General features: G+C 35.7%; 2 protein-coding genes across 8 annotated transcripts in view; both read left to right on the plus strand.

Moving 5' to 3' along the window:
* dock8 (dedicator of cytokinesis 8) overlaps positions 1-20,841 on the plus strand; it is a 64,675-nt gene extending 43,834 nt beyond the window's left edge. For 3 of the 4 annotated variants that reach the window (XM_067394887.1, XM_067394885.1, XM_067394889.1), the window contains 12 exons: positions 7,711-7,869; positions 7,986-8,086; positions 8,368-8,560; positions 8,723-8,866; positions 13,367-13,498; positions 13,932-14,066; positions 14,276-14,365; positions 14,593-14,829; positions 14,939-15,082; positions 17,721-17,827; positions 18,576-18,746; positions 19,731-20,841. In XM_067394887.1, coding sequence (XP_067250988.1) covers positions 7,711-7,869; positions 7,986-8,086; positions 8,368-8,560; positions 8,723-8,866; positions 13,367-13,498; positions 13,932-14,066; positions 14,276-14,365; positions 14,593-14,829; positions 14,939-15,082; positions 17,721-17,827; positions 18,576-18,746; positions 19,731-19,782 — 1,665 coding nt within the window. In that variant the 3' untranslated portion in view covers positions 19,783-20,841. The remainder of the gene's footprint in view (positions 1-7,710; positions 7,870-7,985; positions 8,087-8,367; positions 8,561-8,722; positions 8,867-13,366; positions 13,499-13,931; positions 14,067-14,275; positions 14,366-14,592; positions 14,830-14,938; positions 15,083-17,720; positions 17,828-18,575; positions 18,747-19,730) is intronic. The other variant, XM_067394888.1, reaches the window with a different exon arrangement.
* A 198-nt stretch (positions 20,842-21,039) lies between these two features.
* Positions 21,040-22,558, plus strand: part of aopep (aminopeptidase O (putative)) — a 93,590-nt gene continuing 92,071 nt past the window's right edge. For 3 of the 4 annotated variants that reach the window (XR_010895986.1, XM_067394893.1, XM_067394894.1), the window contains exon 1: positions 21,040-21,102. The gene's annotated coding sequence lies outside the window, so the exon portion shown is untranslated. The remainder of the gene's footprint in view (positions 21,103-22,558) is intronic. The other variant, XM_067394892.1, reaches the window with a different exon arrangement.

A 22,558-nucleotide genomic window follows, 5' to 3' on the forward strand; every position in this document is an offset into this window, starting at 1 on the left:
AATGGGGGATCATTTTGCAGTTTCCTGATGCTAAGCAAGATGGATGGAGCATTTTCAGCCCCTGGCTCAAGCCTCCCTTGGAATCAATGATCTGAGACTATGACAGCAATGGCCGACCGCGCCTGGCAGTGTGGCGTTTCCTTTCACAGCCTAACACCTGTATCTGACAATGTAACCTTCAATAACCTCAGCAGGGCCAACCCAGATAAATGACATGGCTCTGGTTGACAGGAACTGCTGGGAGAAGGGCTGCTTTCTAAATGGTAAACCTCAGGCAGTAATCAGACCTTTGTTGTCTTGATGCTTTGGACATTCATACATTGGAACAAGACTTAAAATGAAAGGGATAGTGCACCCAAAAATACTTACCCTCGTGTCTGTCCAAACCCATATGACTTCTGTGGAAAACTAAAGGTGATGTTAGACAGAATGTTCATGCTGCTTTTTTGCATATAATGAAAGTGAAAAAGGAAGGGTGCTGTCGAGCTCCTAAAAAAAGGCACAAAAGTACATACAGATATCGTAAAAGTGGTCCATACATTGTATTCCACATTCTCTGAAATAATATGATAGTTTTGCATGAAGAAAATACCTTAATTTAAGTTGAGAACCATATGAAAACCTGGCATTATTAAAGGTGCTCTAAGTGATCCTGGGCGGAGTAACTTCCTGTTGATTTTCGAAGTGTTGTCAACCAAAACAGAGGATAGCTAGACCCTCCCTCCTCCTCCCCTCCCCTCCGTGCTTCCTGAAACAGTAATGAATGCACATTTAAAATCATTCTTGTCGGTTATTGGATGGAGCATGTTTATTATGTTTCGTGGTCCAGGCTGCACCAGTTTGTTTTTATTGCCGTTTTTGGAGCTTGTGGCGACTACAGAGACAGAGTTTTTTTACTTTGTGTTCAGGGGACAGGCAGCTAGCGGATAGTGAGGAGATGTTTGCTGTATGTGACAAAAAATGTTTTGGCCTAAAAACACGTGACATCGCTTAGAGCACCTTTAAATATACATAAATAAAAATACATAAAAAAGACTTTTGAGGTTCTGAAAGTAAAAATGGGTATATGCTTTTGTTGAAGACATCAGCACGCATTATTTATTAAATTTTTTATGCATATTTTGCAATAAACATTGTTTATATATTGACCATTTAATCAATTTATATCTCCATCATTTTTAATTTAATTGTCATTTGCAATACGTATGGGAATTGTAGTACATTCCCTCATTAAAGCTGTTATGCACACTCTCTGTAATTTTTGTCAGATTTTCAAATGTTTTTTTGTTTTTTTTTTCTTCAAATTAATGTTTGTAATGTGACTCACATAGTAGTTTGTTGGTTTTGTTCGTGGTTTATAACACTTTAACAAAAAGTTAAAATTCCTGATTGGGGCAAAAATACTTTCAGAACCAAAACGGTGAGCAGGTGCTGTTGTTCTCATGCCCTTTTGCTAGCACAGGTCCCAAGTACGTGACCTGCATGCTGCCGTCGTTGCATATGGAGCATATACAGAATTTTTTGAGCCTGGATTGAGTTCTCCCAAAGACTATAGATATAGAAAGATGGTTAACTCCTATTAGTTATGAATGGGAGAAACTGCAACACGCAAAATGGCGGAGTACATCCTGCCTTCCAAGTAAAAGAGCCAATCGCTGATTGATAAAGTCATTGTGTCACTGCAGCTGCCGTTAGAAGCTCCGGTTCCTAGGGATGAGCCATACCACTTATTTTGTTTTCGATACGATATACGATACCGATACTTTCAAGGCCAAAATCACTGATATCGATATCGATACCGATACGATACTCTAATCTAAGTCCTTAAATAATTGAATTACTTTCAGTAAAATGGGTAATGTTACCCACTTAACATTATATTTGAAAGGTATTTTAACATTCAATACAACTTAATTGCAATTTATTAGATTATATTTTTGTTTACACATGGTTAAAATGTTTGTTTGTAGTGGTAACCATGGAAATCTACAAATACTATAGGCTTAGCTGAACTATGGTCACTGTAGTAATGGTTCAGTTTCATAAGGGACTGCCAGTGACAGGCTGCTGCACCCATAAAATGCAAACTTTGTATTCTGATAGTGTAGTTACAGAACAGAACATCAATATGAACTTTTAATGTTCAATTTAAATAAATGTAATTGTAAAAACTATGTAGGCTACTATTTCATGTTGTCTTTTGTGAAATAACTCAAACATATTATGTTGTTCTGTCTGCTGTTAAGCATTGTTCATTGTTTCCCAAAAGCATCAATGGTTTTTTACAATGTTAAACGCATGCAGCTGTTTGAATGTAGTGTCGGCAGTGAGGGAACGCTCTCTGTGATTGATTGGTTCTGACTTGCAGCATTTGCGTGTTCAGATGAGCAGGAAACCTCCGTGAAGTTGGCACCCCATAAAGCGAAATAATCCCCAAAAATATGTCATTCGTTTGTGCTACGTTTGTGCTGATTTGTGCCGCAAAAACGAACGTTTGTGCTGGTTTGGTGTTTGAGATATTAAGCATTATTTTTTTGGTCGTGTGACGTCATTCTCCACCCCATGTCGTTCAAATCGCTTCAAACCGGTGCCATTCGTTTGTGCTCGATTTGTGCTGGTTTGTGCCGTTAAAACAAACACTGTAACTGTTCTCCTTCCACAGATATAACAAATATAATTCGGGAGCTGTGACGTCATTCTCCACCCCATGTCGTTCAAATCGCTTAAAACCGGTACCATTCGTTTGTGCTCGATTTGTGCTGGTTTGTGCCGTTAAAACAAACACTGTAACTGTTTTCCTTCCACAGATATAACAAATATAATTCGGGAGCTGTGACGTCATTCTCCACCCCATGTCGTTCAAATCGCTTAAAACCGGTGCCATTCGTTTGTGCTCGATTTGTGCTGGTTTGTGCCGTTAAAACAAACACTGTAACTGTTTTCCTTCCACAGATATAACAAATATAATTCGGGAGCTGTGACGTCATTCTCCACCCCATGTCGTTCAAATCGCTTAAAACCGGTGCCATTCGTTTGTGCTCGATTTGTGCTGGTTTGTGCCGTTAAAACAAACACTGTATCTGTTCTCCTTCCACAGATATAACACATTTAATTCGGGAGCTGTGACGTCATTCTCCACCCCACTTCGTCTAAATCGCACGAAACTGGTGTCGTTCGTTTGTGCTCGATTTGTGCCGGTTTGTGCCGTTAAAAGAATCCCTAAATGATGACTTTTTGACTTAAAAATAAAAAATAAAATAAAAACCAAATCATTTCCACCCCATGTCTTCTTAAATCTTTACAAAATGGTGCTGTTCGTTTGTGCTCAGTTTGTGCCGTTAAAAAAAAAAAAAAAAAGCAACAATGACATAATCTTAAATATAAAGTTGGCCTAACGAAAAAAGTTTTTTACATTCAGTTTGCTTAAAACCGGTGGCCCCCCCACATGCTCCAAATTCGCTCAAAATCGTTTGTGCCGGTAACAAGTTTCGTTTGTGCTGCTTTGTTTTTTTAAATATTATAAAAAAAATTTGTATAGGTCATTTTCTGGTCACTCAGCCCCCCACATGCTCCAAATTTGGCCAAAATTGTCTCATTTGTTTGTGCTGGTTTGTGCCGGCGAAATTTTCGTTTGTGCTGCTTCGGTTTTTAAAATGTAAGACATTGAATTATAGGCATTAACTCACTAGCCTGAATGAAGAATCAGAAAAGCTTAATAGCCTAAATAATCTATTTTAAGTCTTCAAGTAAAAGGTTAAATAAATGTTTACTTTTAGCCTAACTTTACACTTGTAAAATATTTAGCCAAAAACGAAAAAAGATTGAATAAAAAACATCGGACTCTTTTCTCTCATAATATGTAAAAACAAACAAAGAAACAAACAAAAACAAGAATAACAGTTTCATATTTCAAAGAAATATGGAATCATCATAGAAAATACTACTCCCGGTACACAAATCATCATACACAAATCAAACTCAGCATGTCTTGCATGTCCCATCACGCAGTTCATCTGATGTAGGCTACAGCTTTGCATATTAGTTACAATTTTTCTATTTGGTTGTTTCATATATTTCTTGCTACTGTAGCTGTCTCGTGCAGAGCACAACAACACACTTCTCTTGCCCACGGAGGCGCCGGCGCGATCCCTTCCATTGTTTTCTGATATTTTGGGTTTTTCCAATGAAACACAAATAATGTTATTTATAAAAAATAAAAAAATCTTCTTGTAATAGTGAGTGAAACACGTTGCATCATGGAGGTTTTTTTCTTAGGCCTTTTAATAATAAAATAAATACAAATAAATAAAAATTTCCTCAATGTTGTTTTAGACCACATATAGCCAAAATGAGTATTTTAGGGGCCGCCCACACATTCGAAACAAATTTAAATAAAGCATAAACTAAATTAAGTTTTACCCTTAAAAATACAAAAAACTCTTAGCCTAACTAATTTTTCATTTTCTTAAAAAAAGTTATTTGTCTTTGTTTATTTTCAAGTAAAATAATTAAAAATAATGTCTTTATTTATTTTTTTCGATTTGGTTAAGTTAGACAATGAAATAAGTGTTTTGTTTTTTTTTTTTTTTTTTTTAGACGTAGGCTAATTAATTGAACGAATTACACGGACAGATGCTGCACAACTTTCCGTTTCTGACACGCGCTTGTCACTGAAAAGGAGGAAAGCAAACGGAGACTTAATTTGAAATCACATTGCTCCTACTAAGTGATTTCAGTGTCATTCAATTCAATGCAATCAATGTCTAATATTTATAAACCGAGGCAGCAAATGAAACTTTTATCGGCACAAACAATTGCGATTGCGACTGTTTGGTGAATGAGCTATAAATGACATACAATTTGATTTGCAGCCTGATTATTATCGAAATATAGCCTAACAGTCAATCTAAACATCTAAACATAAAGTAGTCTAATCTAAACACCTTGGCCTAATTAACTGGTTCCAGTCAAGAAGGGAAAAACAAGGACTCAAAATCATATGAATTAATTTATAAACAACACTAATTTTATCCGTTAACTCGTTCTATTTAATGTAACAATTGCAATTCACTTTATACAGTGTATTTATGTTTTTTTCTTCATTATTATTGTTTTATTTAAAGAAAATTGCCTTCGCCTATAGGCTACTTTACATGGACAGTGATTAAAGTCTGTGTTTGTTTGAAAGGTGTATTGTTAGATGATGAAATAATCTGAGCATAAGCAGTTCCACAAGAGGCCTGTTAGTTGCAGCGTTTTATCGTTGTCCGCGGAAGATGCGAATCGATGTGTTCAAATGTTATACACGCGTTCCTCTGAGTTTCTTGATTGCACAATAATTAATAAAAGAATTCCCTTCTCTGACGTGCCAAACAAATTTTAAATTAACCTGTAAATTACCCTGCACACATGATTTTTTTTTAGTCTCAGTGCATACATCTTTTCCGTATGCAGACCTTCCTATGCATTGTTAAACGTTTTTGAAGGGCGCAGAAAGACGTTAAACATGTATTTGAAAATTTACCATGCAATTGTATAGTATTTTATTATTATTATTTATTCAAATATCTGTCCCAGTACTATAGCACAGCATAGAACACGCCTGGTTCCAGAAGTAGTCAGGTAACATGTAGGCCTAAGTGGTTGTGACAATATCTGGCACAAATTTAGTCCATTTAAGAAGGGGTCTTCGTACTTTTCAACGGCACAAACCGGGACAAACGAACAGCACCATTTTGGAACGATTTAAGATGACGGGGAGGAGATTTTTTTTTCTTTTTAATTTTTTTTTATTAGGCCTATAATAATATAAAAAAAAAAAAAATTAAAAAAAAAAGGGTAATCAATTACAGGGATTCTTTTAACGGCACAAACCGGCACAAATCGAGCACAAACTTGAACAATACCGTGTTGGAGCAATATGGATGGCATGGGGTGTGGAGAGTTAGGCTACATAACTGTTCATAAAACATTTTTTCGTTATATTTAAGAAGAGGTCTTAGATACAGTGTTTGTTTTAACGGCACAAACCAGCACAAATCGAGCACAAACGAATGGTACCGGTTTGAAGCGATTTGAACGACATGGGGTGGAGAATGACGTCACAGCTCCCAAATTATATTTGTTATATCTGTGGAAGGAAAACAGTTACAGTGTTTGTTTTAACGGCACAAACCAGCACAAATCGAGCACAAACGAACGACACCAGTTTCGTGCGATTTAGACAAAGTGGGGTGGAGAATGACGTCACAGCTCCCGAATTAAATTTGTTTTATCTGTGGAAGGAGAACAGTTACAGTGTTTTTTTAACGGCACAAACCAGCACAAATCGAGCACAAACGAACGACACCAGTTTCGTGCGATTTGAACGACATGGGGTGGAGAATGACGTCACAGCTCCCGAATTATATTTGTTATATCTGTGGAAGGAAAACAGATACAGTGTTTGTTTTAACGGCACAAACCAGCACAAATCGAGCACAAACGAACGACACCAGTTTCGTGCGATTTAGACAAAGTGGGGTGGAGAATGACGTCACAGCTCCCGAATTAAATTTGTTTTATCTGTGGAAGGAAAACAGATACAGTGTTTGTTTTAACGGCACAAACCAGCACAAATCGAGCACAAACGAACGACACCAGTTTCATGCGATTTAGACGAAGTGGGGTGGAGAATGACGTCACTGCTCCCGAATTATATTTGTTATATCTGTGGAAGGAAAACAGTTACAGTGTTTGTTTTAACGGCACAAACCAGCACAAATCGAGCACAAACGAATTGCACCGGTTTGAAGCGATTTGAACGACATGGGGTGGAGAATGACGTCACACGACCAAAAAAATAATGCTTAATATCTCAAACACCAAACCAGCACAAACGTTCGTTTTTGCGGCACAAATCAGCACAAACGTAGCACAAACGAATGACATATTTTTGGGGATTATTTCGCTTTATGGGGTGCCAACTTCACGGAGGTGAGCAGGAAAATACTTTTACTACACAATTATTCGCTAACATAGGTTATTTGTAGAATTCAATGTATTGTATGCATTCAATTTATTGTTAATTGAACAAAATCACTGGTAAAAAAATAAATAAATAACACCTTAGTAGCAATATTTTTATTTGAGTATCGATACTTTCGATACTCAGTAACAGTATCGACATATCGATACTTCATATCGATACGCCCATCCCTACCGGTTCCCATAGAAACCCGAGACTCGCGCTTAGGACTGACATTGGCTCGTCTAGCTTGAAAAATAAGCTTTTTTTTACGCTATTTGTGCATAAGAAACAATATTTATGGGACAGTTCATGTCAGATTTTGTTGCTGATTTGAAATGTTATTTAATTGTGAGCTCAGCAACTAGTTTTTGAGATTTCGGGATTCCCCCATTCAAATATATAGGACTTGGTCTTTGATGCCTGAAATAGCTGCCCGGAGGTGTTGCACATAATGGCCGCCGAGTGAACAGACTTTCCTTGAAAGGGACTTTGGTTCTCCAGAGTAGTTAGTCAATTAGTCTTTATACATTTTGAATAGCTGTCAAAGGACAAAAAATATTATTGTACCATAATTATATTATACATTTTTGTATTTTATTTATTTTTGCTGCTAGACTTTGTAGTTACAACATTGACCAGCAGGGGCTAGCTGTATTAGGGTAATTAACCAAATCTTGACCTCTTGTTTTTCGCCCTTGCAGAATTTCTCCAGAGTCAAAATGCAGGTGACAATGTCTTTGGCCTCGTTGGTCGGCAAGTCTTCAGACATCCACGAGGAGCATCTACGCCGCTCTTTCAGAACTATCCTTGCATATGCGGAAGAGGACATGGAAATGCAATCTACACAGCTGCCCTCACAGGTAAAAATTTGGCTTAAAGTTTAGACCTTTAGACATCCAGCCTAATCAATATGTATACTAAACATTTTTAGATCATCTGTTGTAATGAATTACTTTATTGGTTTCTGTCTCCACAGGTGGATGAACTCTTGAGGAACCTAAACAGTATTCTCTCAGATACAGTAAAAATGAAGGAGTACCAAAAAGATCCTGAGATGCTCATGGACCTCATGTATAGGTACACATTTTCTTCTGCAGCTAAAGCCAAGTCTGCATCTGCCTTTGGGATCCCAGGCCTGTGGTTTTTTTTCTCTGCTTCCCATTTTGCTGTGGTTTGTACTGTTTGTCTACTGTTTTTGGACTTACCATAGTAACCGAGTGGCACATTTGAGCCCTGCAGTGTGCCTCACATGTGTAATAACTTGAGCGAAAATGCCAGTCCACACTTTTCTTTGATATTATGAACAAAATTGTATTTATTTCCTCAGAGCATTAACGTACGGTTTGCTTTGGCTGCAGAATCGCAAAGGGTTACCAGACCTCTCCAGACCTACGTCTAACCTGGCTCCAAAACATGGCAGAGAAGCACAACGGCAGGAAGTGTTTTACAGAGTCAGCCATGTGTCTGATCCATGCCGCGGCCCTGGTGGCTGAATATCTCAGCATGCTGGAGGATCACAAATACTTGCCTGTGGGCAGCGTCACCTTTCAAGTGAGTTATTATCGTGAGTAGGAAACGCTTGAATCGGCTCCCTTTCCGAAAAACAACAGTAGGCGTGAATTATGTCTCGGCTGCTCTTCGAACCCTCACACAAGGCTTGGTCTGAATGAGATCCATGTCCGACTGTGGTAAATAATTGTCTCTCCCCACCAGAACATCTCTCCTAATGTGCTGGAGGAGTCTGCAGTCTCAGACGACATATTGTCTCCAGACGAGGATGGGGTTTGCTCAGGACGCTACTTCACAGAAAATGGCCTAGTTGGGCTTCTGGAACAGGCTGCTGAGCTATTCAGCAATGTGAGTTATCCCTGGAGCGAGGCGCCAACGACATAATCCAAATTAGCAGCCCATTTTCTTTTATGCTACACCATATTTTTTTCTGTACTATGGTAATATTTATATATATTTAAGAATAGATTATTTTTAAATACTTTTTAGTAGTAGTGGTAGTAAATATAAATATAATATAATTTGAAATAATTTGAATATTTATAATAATAATAATCATTGAAAGATAAAAAAATACCTAAACTATATTAATAGATTTCATTTAATTGTATGTGTGTGTGTGTGTGTGTGTGTGTGTGTGTGTATATCTAAAAAAAAAAAAAAAAAAAAATATATATATATATATATATATATATATATATATATATATACTACCAGTCTCTTATGCTCATTAAGGCTGCATTTATTTCATAATAAATACAGAAAAAACAATAATATTGTGAAATATTATAAGTTAAAATTATGGTTTTCTATTTTTAATATACTTCAAAATATAATTTATTTTTGTGATGCAAAGCTCAATTTTCAGCATCATTACTACAGTCTTCAACCTGTGTGAAGTTGGCCCCCCACCAAACACAAAATGTCTGCGAAATAGTCTCAATCGTTTGTGCTCTGTTTGTGCCGTAAAAATTTTCGTTTGTGCTGCTTCAGTTTTTTAGATATTAAAAGAATATTTATAGGTCATTCTGAGGTCACCCAGCCCCCCACATGTTCCAAATTCACCGAAAATAGTCTCAAACGTTTGTGCTTCGTTTGTGCCGGTAAAAGTTTCGTTTGTGCTGCTTTCGATTTTAAAATATTAGACTTTGAATCATAGGCGATGACGTCACTCAGCCTCCCACATGCTCCAAATTCACCCAAAATAGTCTCGTTTGTTTGTGCTCCGTTTGTGCTGGTGAAATTTCCGTTTGTGCTGCTTTGGTTTTTAAAATATTAAAATAACTTTTATAGGTCATTCTCAGGTCACTCAGCCCCCCACATGCTCCAAATTCGCCCAAAATAGTCTCAATCATTTGTGCTTCGTTTGTGCTGGTTTGTGCCAGTAAAAGTTTCATTTGTGCTGCTTTCGATTTTAAAATATTAGACTTTAAATTATAGGCGATGACGTCACTCAACCCCCCACATGCTCCAAATTCACCCAAAATAGTCTCTTTTGTTTGTGCTCCGTTTGTGCTGGTTTGTGCTGGTGAAATTTCCATTTGTGCTGCTTTGGTTTTTAAAATATTAAAAGAATTGGGTATTCATTCTCAGGTCCCTCAGCCCCCCACATGCTCCAAATTCGCCCAAAACAGTCTCAAATGTTTGTGCTTCATTTGTGCTGGTAAAAGTTTTATTTGTGCTGCTTCGTTTTTTTAGATGTGTCTATTAAAATAATATTTATAAAATCTCAGGTCTCTCAGCCCCCCACATGCTCCAAATTCACCACAAACAGTCGCAATCGTTTGTGCCGATAAAAGTTTAATTTGTGCTGCCTCGCTTTATAAATTTTAGACATTGATTGCATTGAAATGAATGACACTGAACGGCTGTAAATGCAAATCGCATAAGAGCATATTATAGTGACTATTAGGCTATATACCAAAGCATAGACATTTAACAGAAATAGTAGGAGCAATGTGATTTCAAATTAAGTCTTCAAAATTAACTTCAAAATTAAGTTTGCTTTCCTCCTTTTCAGTGACAAGCGCGTGTCAGAAACGGAAAGTTGCTGCATCAAAAAAGCTGCATCAGTCCGTGTAATTCCTTCAATTAATTAGCCTACATCAAGAGATATGACTTATTTAATTTTCTAACTAAACCAAATTGAAAAAACAAATAAAGGCATTTGTTTAATTTGATTTTACTTGAAAGTAAACAGTGACAAAAAAGAATTAAGCCTATATAAGATAAAAAAAAAAAAAATAGCTTTAAGAGTTTTTTTTTTTTTTTTGTATTTTTGGTTTATGGGTTTAATTTAAATTAGTTTATGCTTTAAAATTCGTTTCAAATGTGTGGGTGGCCCCTAAAATACTCATTTTGGCTTTATGTGGTCTAAAACAACATTGAGGAAATTTGTATTTATTTGTATTTATTTTATTCTTAAAAGGCCTAAGTTAAACCTAATGATGCAACATGTTTCACTCGTTATTAAAAGCAGTTTTTTGTTTTGTTTTTTATTTTTATAAATAATAACATAATTTGTGTTTCATTGGAAAAACCTAAAATATCAGAAAACAATGGATAGGATTGCGCAGGCGCCTCCGCGGACAAGATGCTCTCTGATGAGTGATTGATTCCTAGATGTGTATGTGTTTTATGTTTGTTTCTTTTTCATTTTGGTTTTGTAAAGAAATAATGAAATAACAATATTGGATGTTTAATTGGGGTCTGGTACCTGGTAGGCTGATTTGATTTTTTACTTAAAAAGAAATAAAGAGGAATAAGAAAGAGTTTGATTTTTGTTTTTTGTTTTGTGTAAAAAAACTGAAAACTGAAATATAAAGCTAGATTTTTCGTAATTTTATTCATGGGTAAAAAATGTGATTATTCTTTAATATTTGTTTCGCATGAGTGACGCCCTGAAACGCCATTCAACTTATGTCTTGCATGTCCCATCATGCAAGTTCATCTGATGGTTGTTCATCTGATCGTGGTTTCTAATTGGTTGTTTCATATATTTCTTGCCAATGTAGCCTACATCTATAGTGCAGAGCACAACAATAGGCCTGCTTCTCTTGTCCGCGGAGGCGCCTGCGCAATCTCTTCCATTGTTTTCTGATATTTTAGGTTTTTCCAATGAAACACAAATTATGTTATTATTTATAAGAATAAAAAACAAAACAAAAAACTGCTTTTAATAACGAGTGAAACATGTTGCATCATTAGGTTTAACTTAAGCCTTTTAAGAATAAAATAAATACAAATTTCCTCAATGTTGTTTTAGACCACATAAAGCCAAAATGAGTATTTTAGGGGCCACCCACACATTTGAAACAAATCTTAAAGCATAAACTAATTTGTTTTACCCATAAACCAAAAATACAAAAAAAAGTCTTATATAGGCTTAATTCTTTTTTGTCTTTGTTTATTTGCAAGTAAAATCAAATTAAACAAATGACTATATTTGTTTTTTTGATTTAGTTTAGTTAGACAATTAAATAAGTCATTTTTTCTTGACGTAGGCTAATTAATTGAAGGAATTACACGGACTGATGCAGCTTTTTTGATGCAGCAGCTTTCCGTTTCTGACACGCGCTTGTCACTGAAAAGGAGGAAAGCAAACAGACTTAATTTGAAATCACATTGCTCCTACTATTTCTGTTAAATGTCTATGCTTTGGTATGTAGCCTAATAGTCACTATAATATGCTCTTATGCGATTTGCATTTACAGCCGTTCAGTGTCATTCATTTCAATGCAATCAATGTCTAATATTTATAAAGCGAGGCAGCACAAATGAAACTTTTATCAACACAAACGATTGCGACTGTTTGTGGTGAATTTGGAGCATGTGGGGGGCTGAGAGACCTCAGAATGACCTATAAATATTCTTTTAATATCTAAAAAACCGAAGCAGCACAAACAAACATTTTTACGGCACAAACTAGCACAAACGGAGCAAACGATTGAGACTACTTTGCACGATTGAGACTATTTTTGACGTTTTGCGTTGGGTGGGGGGCCAACTTCACGCAGGTCAGTCTTCAGTGTCACATGATCCTTGAGAAATCTATTCTAATTCTAATATGCTGGTTTGATACTCTGTTATTATCAATGTTGAAAACAGTTGTGTTTCTTAATATTTTTTTGGAACCTGTGATACTTTTTTCAGGATTCATTGATGAATAAAAGGTTAAAAAGAACAGCATTTATTCAAAATATAAATCTTTTCTAACAATATAAATCTTTAATATCACTTTTTATCAATTTAACACATCCATTCTAAATAAAAGTATTAATTTCTTTCAAAAAAAGAAAGAAAAAAATAACATACCCCAAACTGAATGGTAGTGTATATTGTGTATATTGTTACAAAAGATTTCTATTTTAACTTTTTATTCCTCAAAGAATCCTGAAAAAGTATCACAGATTATAAAATAATATTAAGCAACACAACTGTTTCAAACATTGATAATAAATCGGTATATTACAATGATTTCTGAAGGATCATGTGACACTGAAGACTGGAGTAATGATGCTGACAATTCATGTTTGCATCACAGAAATAAATTATATTTTAAAGTATGTTAAAATAGAAAACCATAATTAAAAATTGTAATAATATTTTACAATATTATTTTTCTTTCTGTATTTATTATGAAATAAATGCAGCCTCAATGAGCATAAGAGACTTCATTCAAAAAAATAGTAATGTTTCCAAACTTTTGGCTGGTAGTGTGTGTGTGTGTGTATATATATATATATATATATATATATAAAGCATGATTAAGCATGATTACTTATGAACTATTTTTAATATCGTATAATATATTACTGTTCATTACTGCTAACTATTGTTCACTTACAGGGCGGGTTGTACGAGGCAGTTAATGAGGTGTACAAAGTAATCGTGCCTATACTTGAGGCCCACAGAGATTTCCGGAAACTCGCTTCCACACATGACAAGCTCCAAAGGGCTTTTGAGAACATCATTCAAAAGGTAAAGCATACAAATGACATGTCCTCCTACATGAGTCTGCCAGGCAGGAAGAAGCTGTCTAATGTGACCATGATCTATATGTATGTGGGCAGTTGGGTAGAAATAGGGAAGTTGATGTGTTGTGACATGCTATACTTGATCTAAAACGGGATTTAGCTGTTATTTAATAGTTATTATACATTTAGTTTTCATGAGTACAAATTATTGAAACATACAGAATATGTGTACTTTTAATTTTGAAGAAAGAAGACTGAATTAGTATTTTCTTATAAATTTTGTTTCAATAATCTTTGTTTTATTTACATCTTCGAAAAAAAAAAAAATTCAGTGTGAAGACAAAAAGTCATTTAAACGTAGTGGAAAAACATACATAAAATGATCATCAAACATCAAATACTAGCTTTTATCTAAATGCTTATTTTTACTTTTTCAGGGTCACAAGAGGATGTTTGGAACCTACTTCCGCGTAGGATTTTATGGCTCTAAATTTGGAGACCTGGATGAGCAAGAATTTATCTACAAAGAGCCAGGAATCACCCATTTACCAGAGATATCCCACCGGCTCGAGGTGAAATTTCTCTGGAACCGTCTGAAGTTATGAAATGCATTTGTGATAAAGATGAATTTGAAGTTTTTCTAAAGGTTTCAATTAGAGGTTTTGATGCTTTTAGGCAGTACTGTAATGTCTGAAATTTGCTCTGACATTATACTTAACTTGCACATTTTGTTTGATCAGGAGCAACTTAGTAGTTAACTCTTTATCTTCTAATTTTCCAGAACTTCTACAGTGAGTGTTTTGGAGATGAAGTTTTGGAAATGATTAAAGATTCCACACCAGTAGACCGAAACAAGCTGAATCCCAACAAGGTACTTCTCATCAAATGTGGTGCCAGTGTAAATACAATTACAATCAAAAGTTTTCTTCACTATGACTTGTGTGGCACCCTCATTAGCTTGAAAGGCCGTCGACTGCCTCTACCGTCAAATCTCAATTGCCTCATTCAACTAATGTTACCCTCAATGATTTATGTTTCCTTTAAGTGCCATTGAGATTTCCTTAAACATAGTGTGTTGATTTTCACATTTCACATCAGGCATACATACAGATTACCTTTGTGGAGCCTTTCTTTGATGACTATGAGATGAAAGACCGCCTCACCAACTTTGAAAAGAACTTCAACCTTCGCCGCTTCATGTACACTACGCCATTCACAAAAAGTGGGCGGCCGCGGGGGGAACTCAATGAGCAATACAAGAGGAAAACCATCCTGACCACCATGCATGCCTTCCCCTACATCAAGACACGGATCAATGTCATTCAGAAGGAGGAGGTAATGACAACACCTCCCACCCCTTCTTCATCTGCAGTGGTAGTTTGATAAAAGCATCTAAAAGACTACATGCTCAATCAATCCCCAACTCTTTTTTTTATGTTTTCAGTTTGACCTTACGCCCATCGAGGTGGCCATTGAGGACATGCAAAAGAAGACCAGAGAGTTGGCTGAAGCCACGCACAGAGAAAAGCCAGATGCTGTGATGCTTCAGATGGTTCTGCAGGGATCTGTCACAGCCACTGTCAATCAGGTCAGAAACTATAATGCACCCTTGTACCCTTCACTACCAGTGTTGGGGGTAACGCATTACAAGTAACTTGGGTTACCTAATCAGATTACTTTTTCAAGTAACTAGTAAAGTAACTCAATACTTTTTCAATTTACAACATAATATCTCTGTTACGTTTTCAAATGAGTAACGCAAGTTACTTTTTTACATTTATTGACCAACAGCTCTCTTGTCTCCATGTTGAGAAAAATAAAGTGCACAGGTGTTATGTTCGCTGTGTAAACATGATGGTTATTGTAGTTCTAGACTAAATGTGAACATGCATTTACTCATCTCACTTGCATGAAAACATTCAATATTCCTCAAAATGACTAAAAACAGTGAAATGCAATGTCAGAATTTTATGCAAACCTGTAATAATTAACTATATTAAATTACACAAATATACTTAATTTAATCTCACTTTATTAACCAGTGTCTTTGCTGCTGACCTTCAGTGATTCAATTCATCTATACTAAGCAAAAATGTCTTTAGATTAGATTTAGAGATAAGAGTGTTGAACTACTTACTCCTATACTAATGCTATTAGTTACTTTTTTTAGGGAATAACGCAATATTTCAATGCATTACTTTTAAAAGTAACTTTCCCCAACACTGTTCAATACTAACTGAGCTGTGTAGAGAGCCCTCTAAAACAAATGCTTCAGTAAAACATCTATTAATGAATATTATGCGGGAGTGAGTCCCATAAATTATCGTTCCATGTGTACGGAGCACGACTCGCTCCCGAAACTGCGATGATGGACACCGTGGTAACCAAAGCAATGTTCTGACATCTTGCGCTTTTGGGATGCGCTATTCTGACCAAAGAAATATTACAGTGACAAAAGACTTATGTTCAGCAATTTTAACTAAAACACAGTTGTATTTTGCTTATGCTTGGAAAGGCTGCTTCACAGAGCGCATGTTGCCATGTCCTCTTATTATAAGCGTTTTAGGGGATCAAGTTTACGGAGTATTAGAGTGAGCAGGTGTGATATTTTGGTCTTATTTTCAGCATGAAGTATTTGGTATTGTTTTGGTTTATTGTGGGCTTGTTCTTGTTTGCTGTTTTTCTTGCAAAGTCTGGCAACACGAATGAGTCAAGGCTTGTATTGCTTTCCCTGTGATTTCTTTCAGCGCACATAAAGAAGAGAGACACATCTCTGATGCACAATAAAATATGTCATTAACAACTAGTTGTAAAAGGGATAGTTCACCCAAAAATGAAAATTTGATGTTTATCTGCTTACCCTAGGGCATCCAAGATGTAGGTGACTTTGTTTCTTCAGTAGAAAAAAAATTAAATAATGATTTTTAACTCAAACCGTTGCCGTCTGTCAGCTGTATAATGTGAGTGAATGGTAACATAATCTGTAAGAGTTAAAAAATATGCATAGACAAATCCAAATTAAACTCTGCGGCTCGTGACGGCACATTGATGTCCTGACACGAAACGATCGGTTTATGCAAGAAACTGAACATTATTTATATAATTTTTTACCTCTAATACACCACTATGTCCAACTGCGTTCAGCATTCGCTTAGTGAGGTCTGATCGCGCTCTGACAACTGCAGTGATGTCTCGCCCATATACTTCAATGAGTGCTAGACATCACTTCCGTTGTCAGAGCGCGATCAGACCTCAGTGCAGAACGCAGTTGGACATCATTTGTGTTCTACTGAAGAAACAAAGTCATCTACATCTTGGATGCCCTGGGGGTAAGCAGATAAACATCAAATTTTCATTTTTGGGTGTACTATCCCTTTAATTTCGGTTCTGTACAATATACATATAAGTTTTGTAAATGCGGGTGTCTCTACCTGCATTTTTGGAGTTAATTCGGTTGTAGGTTGCGATTGTCACTCTTGCAAATTACTGAATTTTGTGTGTATAGAATGGGATTAAGCACTAAAAGGTGAATGGACAAACAAATTTCTTTGCAGTGTGTATGTGGCCTATATATATATATATGTATATGTACATATGTATATGTAATATTTTATATCAAAATAATAATAAGAAACTGTAGAAATGTAAATTATTTAGAAAAATGCTTTTGCTGATTTTAAATGACCATCAGTAGGGGAAAGATGCTTTTTGGGGTTTCAGATGATGTAATTACTGCATCTACCAGCAGGGGCTAATGAACCCATGCTAACCAACCACAGTCACTTTTCCAGTCACCCAGTCTCCTTCCATGCCTGTTCTACTGCAGATGTGGTTTTATACAGTATAGAAGAGTAATGTAAATTTTAGGGTTGCAGGGATTCATACTGATGCTCCCGGCGTCTCTATATTTATAGTGATGTCTGAAGCTCCAGAGTGACAGTTTACAACACTAATCAAGTTTAAAACATATCTAAATCCTGTGCATATGGCTGCGGTTATGTGATAAATGCCCTTTGGAGAAACAACATACAAAGAGCGAAGCAATGCCTCTGCTCCTGGCTCCACGGTGACATCACTCACACAAAGACTTATTCATGATCTTTCCCTTATGTGTTGACTTTACCTTGTGGCCTCCAATGGATGAAGCATTCATTTTCTCCGTTAGCGCCATGGGAGAGAGAGGGGGGGCCTTTTCTTCCCTTTTCTCACTCTGTGTGTCTCTGCAGGGTCCATTGGAGGTGGCCCAGGTCTTCTTGAATGAAATCCCAGCAGACCCCAAGCTCTTCCGTCATCACAACAAACTGCGTTTGTGTTTCAAAGAGTTCATACTGCGGTGAGTGGCCGTTTCCAGTGGAAAAGAGATAATGCATGTAATCTTTTCAGCGACGTACGATTGAATGAAGCAAGTTTTCCATTGTAGGATCAAAGCAAATATGGAAGCGTCTTTATTTTATAGTGATTGGTTTGTTTAAAGTTCTTTATTTGAAAGTTCGCTGAAATACGTGGACGTAAGACACCCGAGGGGCTTTTCCACAAGCGGAGAAAACCCATCCTAATGTCCCCCAGCTGCATTTGTTTTGCATAATCATCATAATGTTTAAACCAAGACTCGAAACGAATTAAGATTTTGAATACAGTGATTTTTTCCAGGATGTATACAGTTTGTATGAAAATATTACATATTGCTTTTTACAGACAGAATAGTTCATGTTGGTTTCTGGGCCTTGATTGCTGCCATTGTGCAGACAAATATTTACTGTAATTTAAATTTGTTTATTTTTCTTCATAATCCATCCAAGTTAGCACAGTCCTTCTCTAGCCAAGTTACTGTTACTTATGCCAAGACGTTATAGCATTTTAATTCTCTAAGCACATTTTCTTGCTCCTCAGTGTTCGATTTGCAATTTTTTTTTACTTTGAGGAAGATTTTTGCGAAAAAAAAAAACTTAATTGTTGATTCTCCTTATCAAACTCATTAGTCTATTTCTGTCTAAATGCAGATAACTGCAGCAATTATTCATCGCCTGGTGCTCTGCTGTGCTTGTTGTGTTGCTAATGCTGTTGTGATTGCATATTTGCAGGTGTGGAGAGGCTGTTGAGAAGAACAAGCAACTCATCACTCCTGATCAGAAGGAGTACCAGCAGGAGATGAAGAAAAACTACAACAAACTGCGAGAGAACCTGAGGCCAATGCTGGAGAGAAAGATCCCTGAGCTCTACAAGCCCATCATCAAACCTCGCATCGAGAATAGGTACACCCACTAGTAGTATACTTGATCTTTGACTCCGCAATCAGTGAATGGTGGAAATATTCTCTTGTGTTCAGTAGTATTTCCATAATTTGTGCTAAAGGAATAGCTCACCCCAAAAAATGAAGATTTTGTCATTATAAACTACTTTTATGGTGCTTTTATAGTGATATTTTGGAGACTGTTGTATGGAAAAGGTATATGCAAAGATTCTTTACAACAAATTTTAGTCACACTTTAGTTTGGGGTACACATTTTCACTATTAACTACGACTTTTGTCTCAAACTCCTAATTTACTGCAAATTAATAGTTTACTGTAGGTATGGGGTAGGATTAAGGGATGCAGAATATTGTTATGCAGAACAAGGCATTAATATGTGCTTTATAAGTACTAATAAACAGCCAATATGCTAGTAATATGCAAGCTAATAAGCAACTAGTTAATAATGAGAATTGGTTCCCAAACTTAAGTGTTACCCACATTTTTTGCATTCCTCTGAAAAAATAACTTGGTTTGGAAAACAAGAGGCTGAGGTATCCTTTCAATTATGGCTTTTTGGAGTGAGTCTCAATGGTTATGTTCATGCAGCAGTAGAATACAGTTGTCAGACCTGTATGAAGTACTAAATGTGGTTTTCAAGTTTTAAGGTTCCCTACGTACGCACTGTTTAAATGCAACTGATGTGCAGTAATATTGTGTTGTGGAATTTTTTGACTTTTCATAGCAGTATCTGTGTCTATTCTTGCAATATAGACTATAATTCAGTGGCTTTGTTAGCCATTTTCTGTATATGTAGGAAAATCCTTATGCTCTATAGGCTTTATATACAGGAGAATTTGCACTATGCACTATGCAAACATTGACCGTGTGAACGTGGCCAATGCGAGCACTCATATTGCTCAGTGCAGCTCTTTTTTTTGGAGCTATTTCTTTCTAACATTGCAGTCAGTGCTTAAGCTCCTGTTCCCTCTTGTGTTTGTAACAGAGATTCCTTCAAACGACACAGCCTCCGTCGGACACAAGATGAAAATTCATGATGTCAAGAGAGCGTCTCTAGAGGATATCAAGGGAAGGATGTTTCAGTGTGCCAGGAAACAAGAGCTTCGTCAGCTGATAATTAGATGACTCGAGCAGAGTTTCATGCACAGTGTTGAACCCCCCTGAAAATATCCTAGATTGTTGTATTCTGTATACTGTATATATTGAACTGATTTGAAGGGATCTAGAACTTGCGTATTATTTGTTTATAATTGTTTTTAGAACAAAAACCTTAGCCAGTCACTCTTTTTTTTTCTTCATCTTCTGGTTATGGTTTTAATCTTCCTTAGTATGTTACAGCATATTGTATTTTGAGCTAATACAATACTTACAGACATGTTACATGTTAAGAAAAAACCTACAACCTTAAATTAACTGCTTCAAGAAAGAAAGCCTGATCAATATTTAAAAGCCACAGTGTCAAATGTGTAAAAATGGACAGTTTAGATGCAATAATGGTATAAAACTGATCACCTCTTCTTTTGTACGTTTACATATTGCTTTATCATGATCACTCGGTTCCTTTGTTTTATTCTATGTACATTGTAATTGTAAGATTTATGATACAGTTTTGTATATATAGTTATATTTTATTTATAGAGAATATTTAGTTCATATTCAATTATTAAAATGTGACCATATCAAATCAGAATAAAAATAAGTCAGGTTTACAGTGAGGGAAGAACAGCATCAGTTAAAAGTGCAGAGAATGAGCACATCAGATGTTTACTTTTTACTTTTCTTTTTCCAAATGTTAAATAAATAACTGTAAAAATTCATTTCTTCGGTTCAGTGATAAAATATACCAGTGAACAATTGAGTTTATTCTTCTCAAACTGTTTTTTTTTTCTTCTCTCGATTTACAAGTGCACTGCACATAAGCTCTGCTGTTTTTGTTGTTTTGCTTCATTTCTTCTGTTACACATTAAAACTGAGAACTTTATGTTGGTTTTAATAGGTCATTTCAGTTTCAACTTGGTTTATTTCTGTCTAAAAGCACAAATAAATATACATATTTTTGTCAATGAAACTTCCTAATAAAAGCTACATGCTTATAACCTGTTGTGCGGTAAGAATATGTTGTGAAATATTATTTTGACTTTTGATCGCAGTATCTGGGTTTATTCTTGCATTATAAACTAATTAATTGGCATGGTTCGTCAATTTCGAGCAGACGGATAACAGGGAAATCCATAGACTGTGGGGAAATCCTTATGAGATCCAGCTCAGCTTCCTGACGCTGCTTGATGACGTACATCACATGAGACCGCGGTTCTGCGGCTTTTCAAGCGTTGTAGAACTGTCACAGGGAGGAACAGGTTCGTGAAACACTCACAGTATTTATAAAATGACTTTTAGGTTTTGTTGCTGCCGTACAAACCATCTTTTGCGGGTTATTGTCAGATGCATATTTTTCTGTGAGAAAATCTGAAGAATCATAAAACAAGGAATCTCACTTCAGTAGCTGAGATCTTTTTATTAAAGTATATAAAGCTGATTTGTTGAGAAGTTTTGAACCCCTTCGGTTGCATTCGATTCAGGCGTCTACCGTAGAATCTCACGGGCTTTAAACCCGTATGGAAGTCATACTGTAAACAGTGCTCAGTCCTGGTCCTGACGTCCTCTAGCTCTGCACAGCTTGGATATTTCCCGTTTGCTTTTTACTGAACCACACGTTCTGGTTTTGAAACTTCTGTTAATAACTACTAAGTTACTTGTTATAAAGGTGCGTTGAATAGAGCTGTTCAATCGAATTCTCTCCACACTTTCCAGTACTATACACTTTTTTTCCCTACAGTTACACACAGTAAATATCTTAAAGTCACAATTAAATCAAAATTGACCATTCCTGCTTTTTCGTTTTGTTTAAAAAAGTTGCTTATCCAGAAAAAAAATAGGATTTTTGTGTTGCAAATATAATGTATTCTGAAGCAATATTCTTATCAGTGTTCTATCAGCTTTGACATATTTAAATCTGTTGCATATTTGTGATATTTACATTTATTTATTTATTTTACCTTCCCTAATCTTATTAAAAGTAAGCTTCATATTTAATTTTAAATTCTTAAATTTGATCAATAACTAAAATTAGAATAATAAGACACTGAAGTTCCCAATCAAATTAAATCATTCACACTGAAAAATTACAACTGCATTAAATAATGTAATGAGATTATTATTATTTTTTAAATGAATATACAAATAAGAAATGTTAGAAAGAATGATACTTTTAAACATGATTCTAAACCGCCAGTAGATGGCTTCAAGTGACCGTCTTAATAAGTGAGTCATTGAGTCATTCATTCAAACGATTTGTTCAAACAGCTGATTCATTCAAGTACGAGGCAGTTATTTATGAATGGGTCATTGAATCTTTGACTCAACCAATTCCTTCAAAATGCTGAATCATTCAGTAATGAAAACACAGCTGTTTCTGTGACATGTGTTATGTTCTGCTGTGATATTTTTTTGGAACTATTTTTCAACAAGGGGGATGTCATCCCCCCGCATTCCCCCTCACATCAAGCATTGCTTATTTTACATACTTATTTCACATTATGGAATAAAAGAATTTTCACTACTGTCATTTCAACCCAATTTTAAACAGGAATTCTGAAGTCAATGTGTAAAATGTAAGTTGCTTAAATTGCTATATTTGGACTACAACTTTATGTTGTTTGATTTATAAAACAAAACACATCCTTTTAATATACAGTGTAAAAGAAAATATAAAAGTAATGTTAACTAATATCTACAGAATATTACTCAACATAA

Source organism: Chanodichthys erythropterus, chromosome 9 (genome assembly GCF_024489055.1).
Source record: "Chanodichthys erythropterus isolate Z2021 chromosome 9, ASM2448905v1, whole genome shotgun sequence".
Taxonomy (NCBI): domain Eukaryota; kingdom Metazoa; phylum Chordata; class Actinopteri; order Cypriniformes; family Xenocyprididae; genus Chanodichthys; species Chanodichthys erythropterus.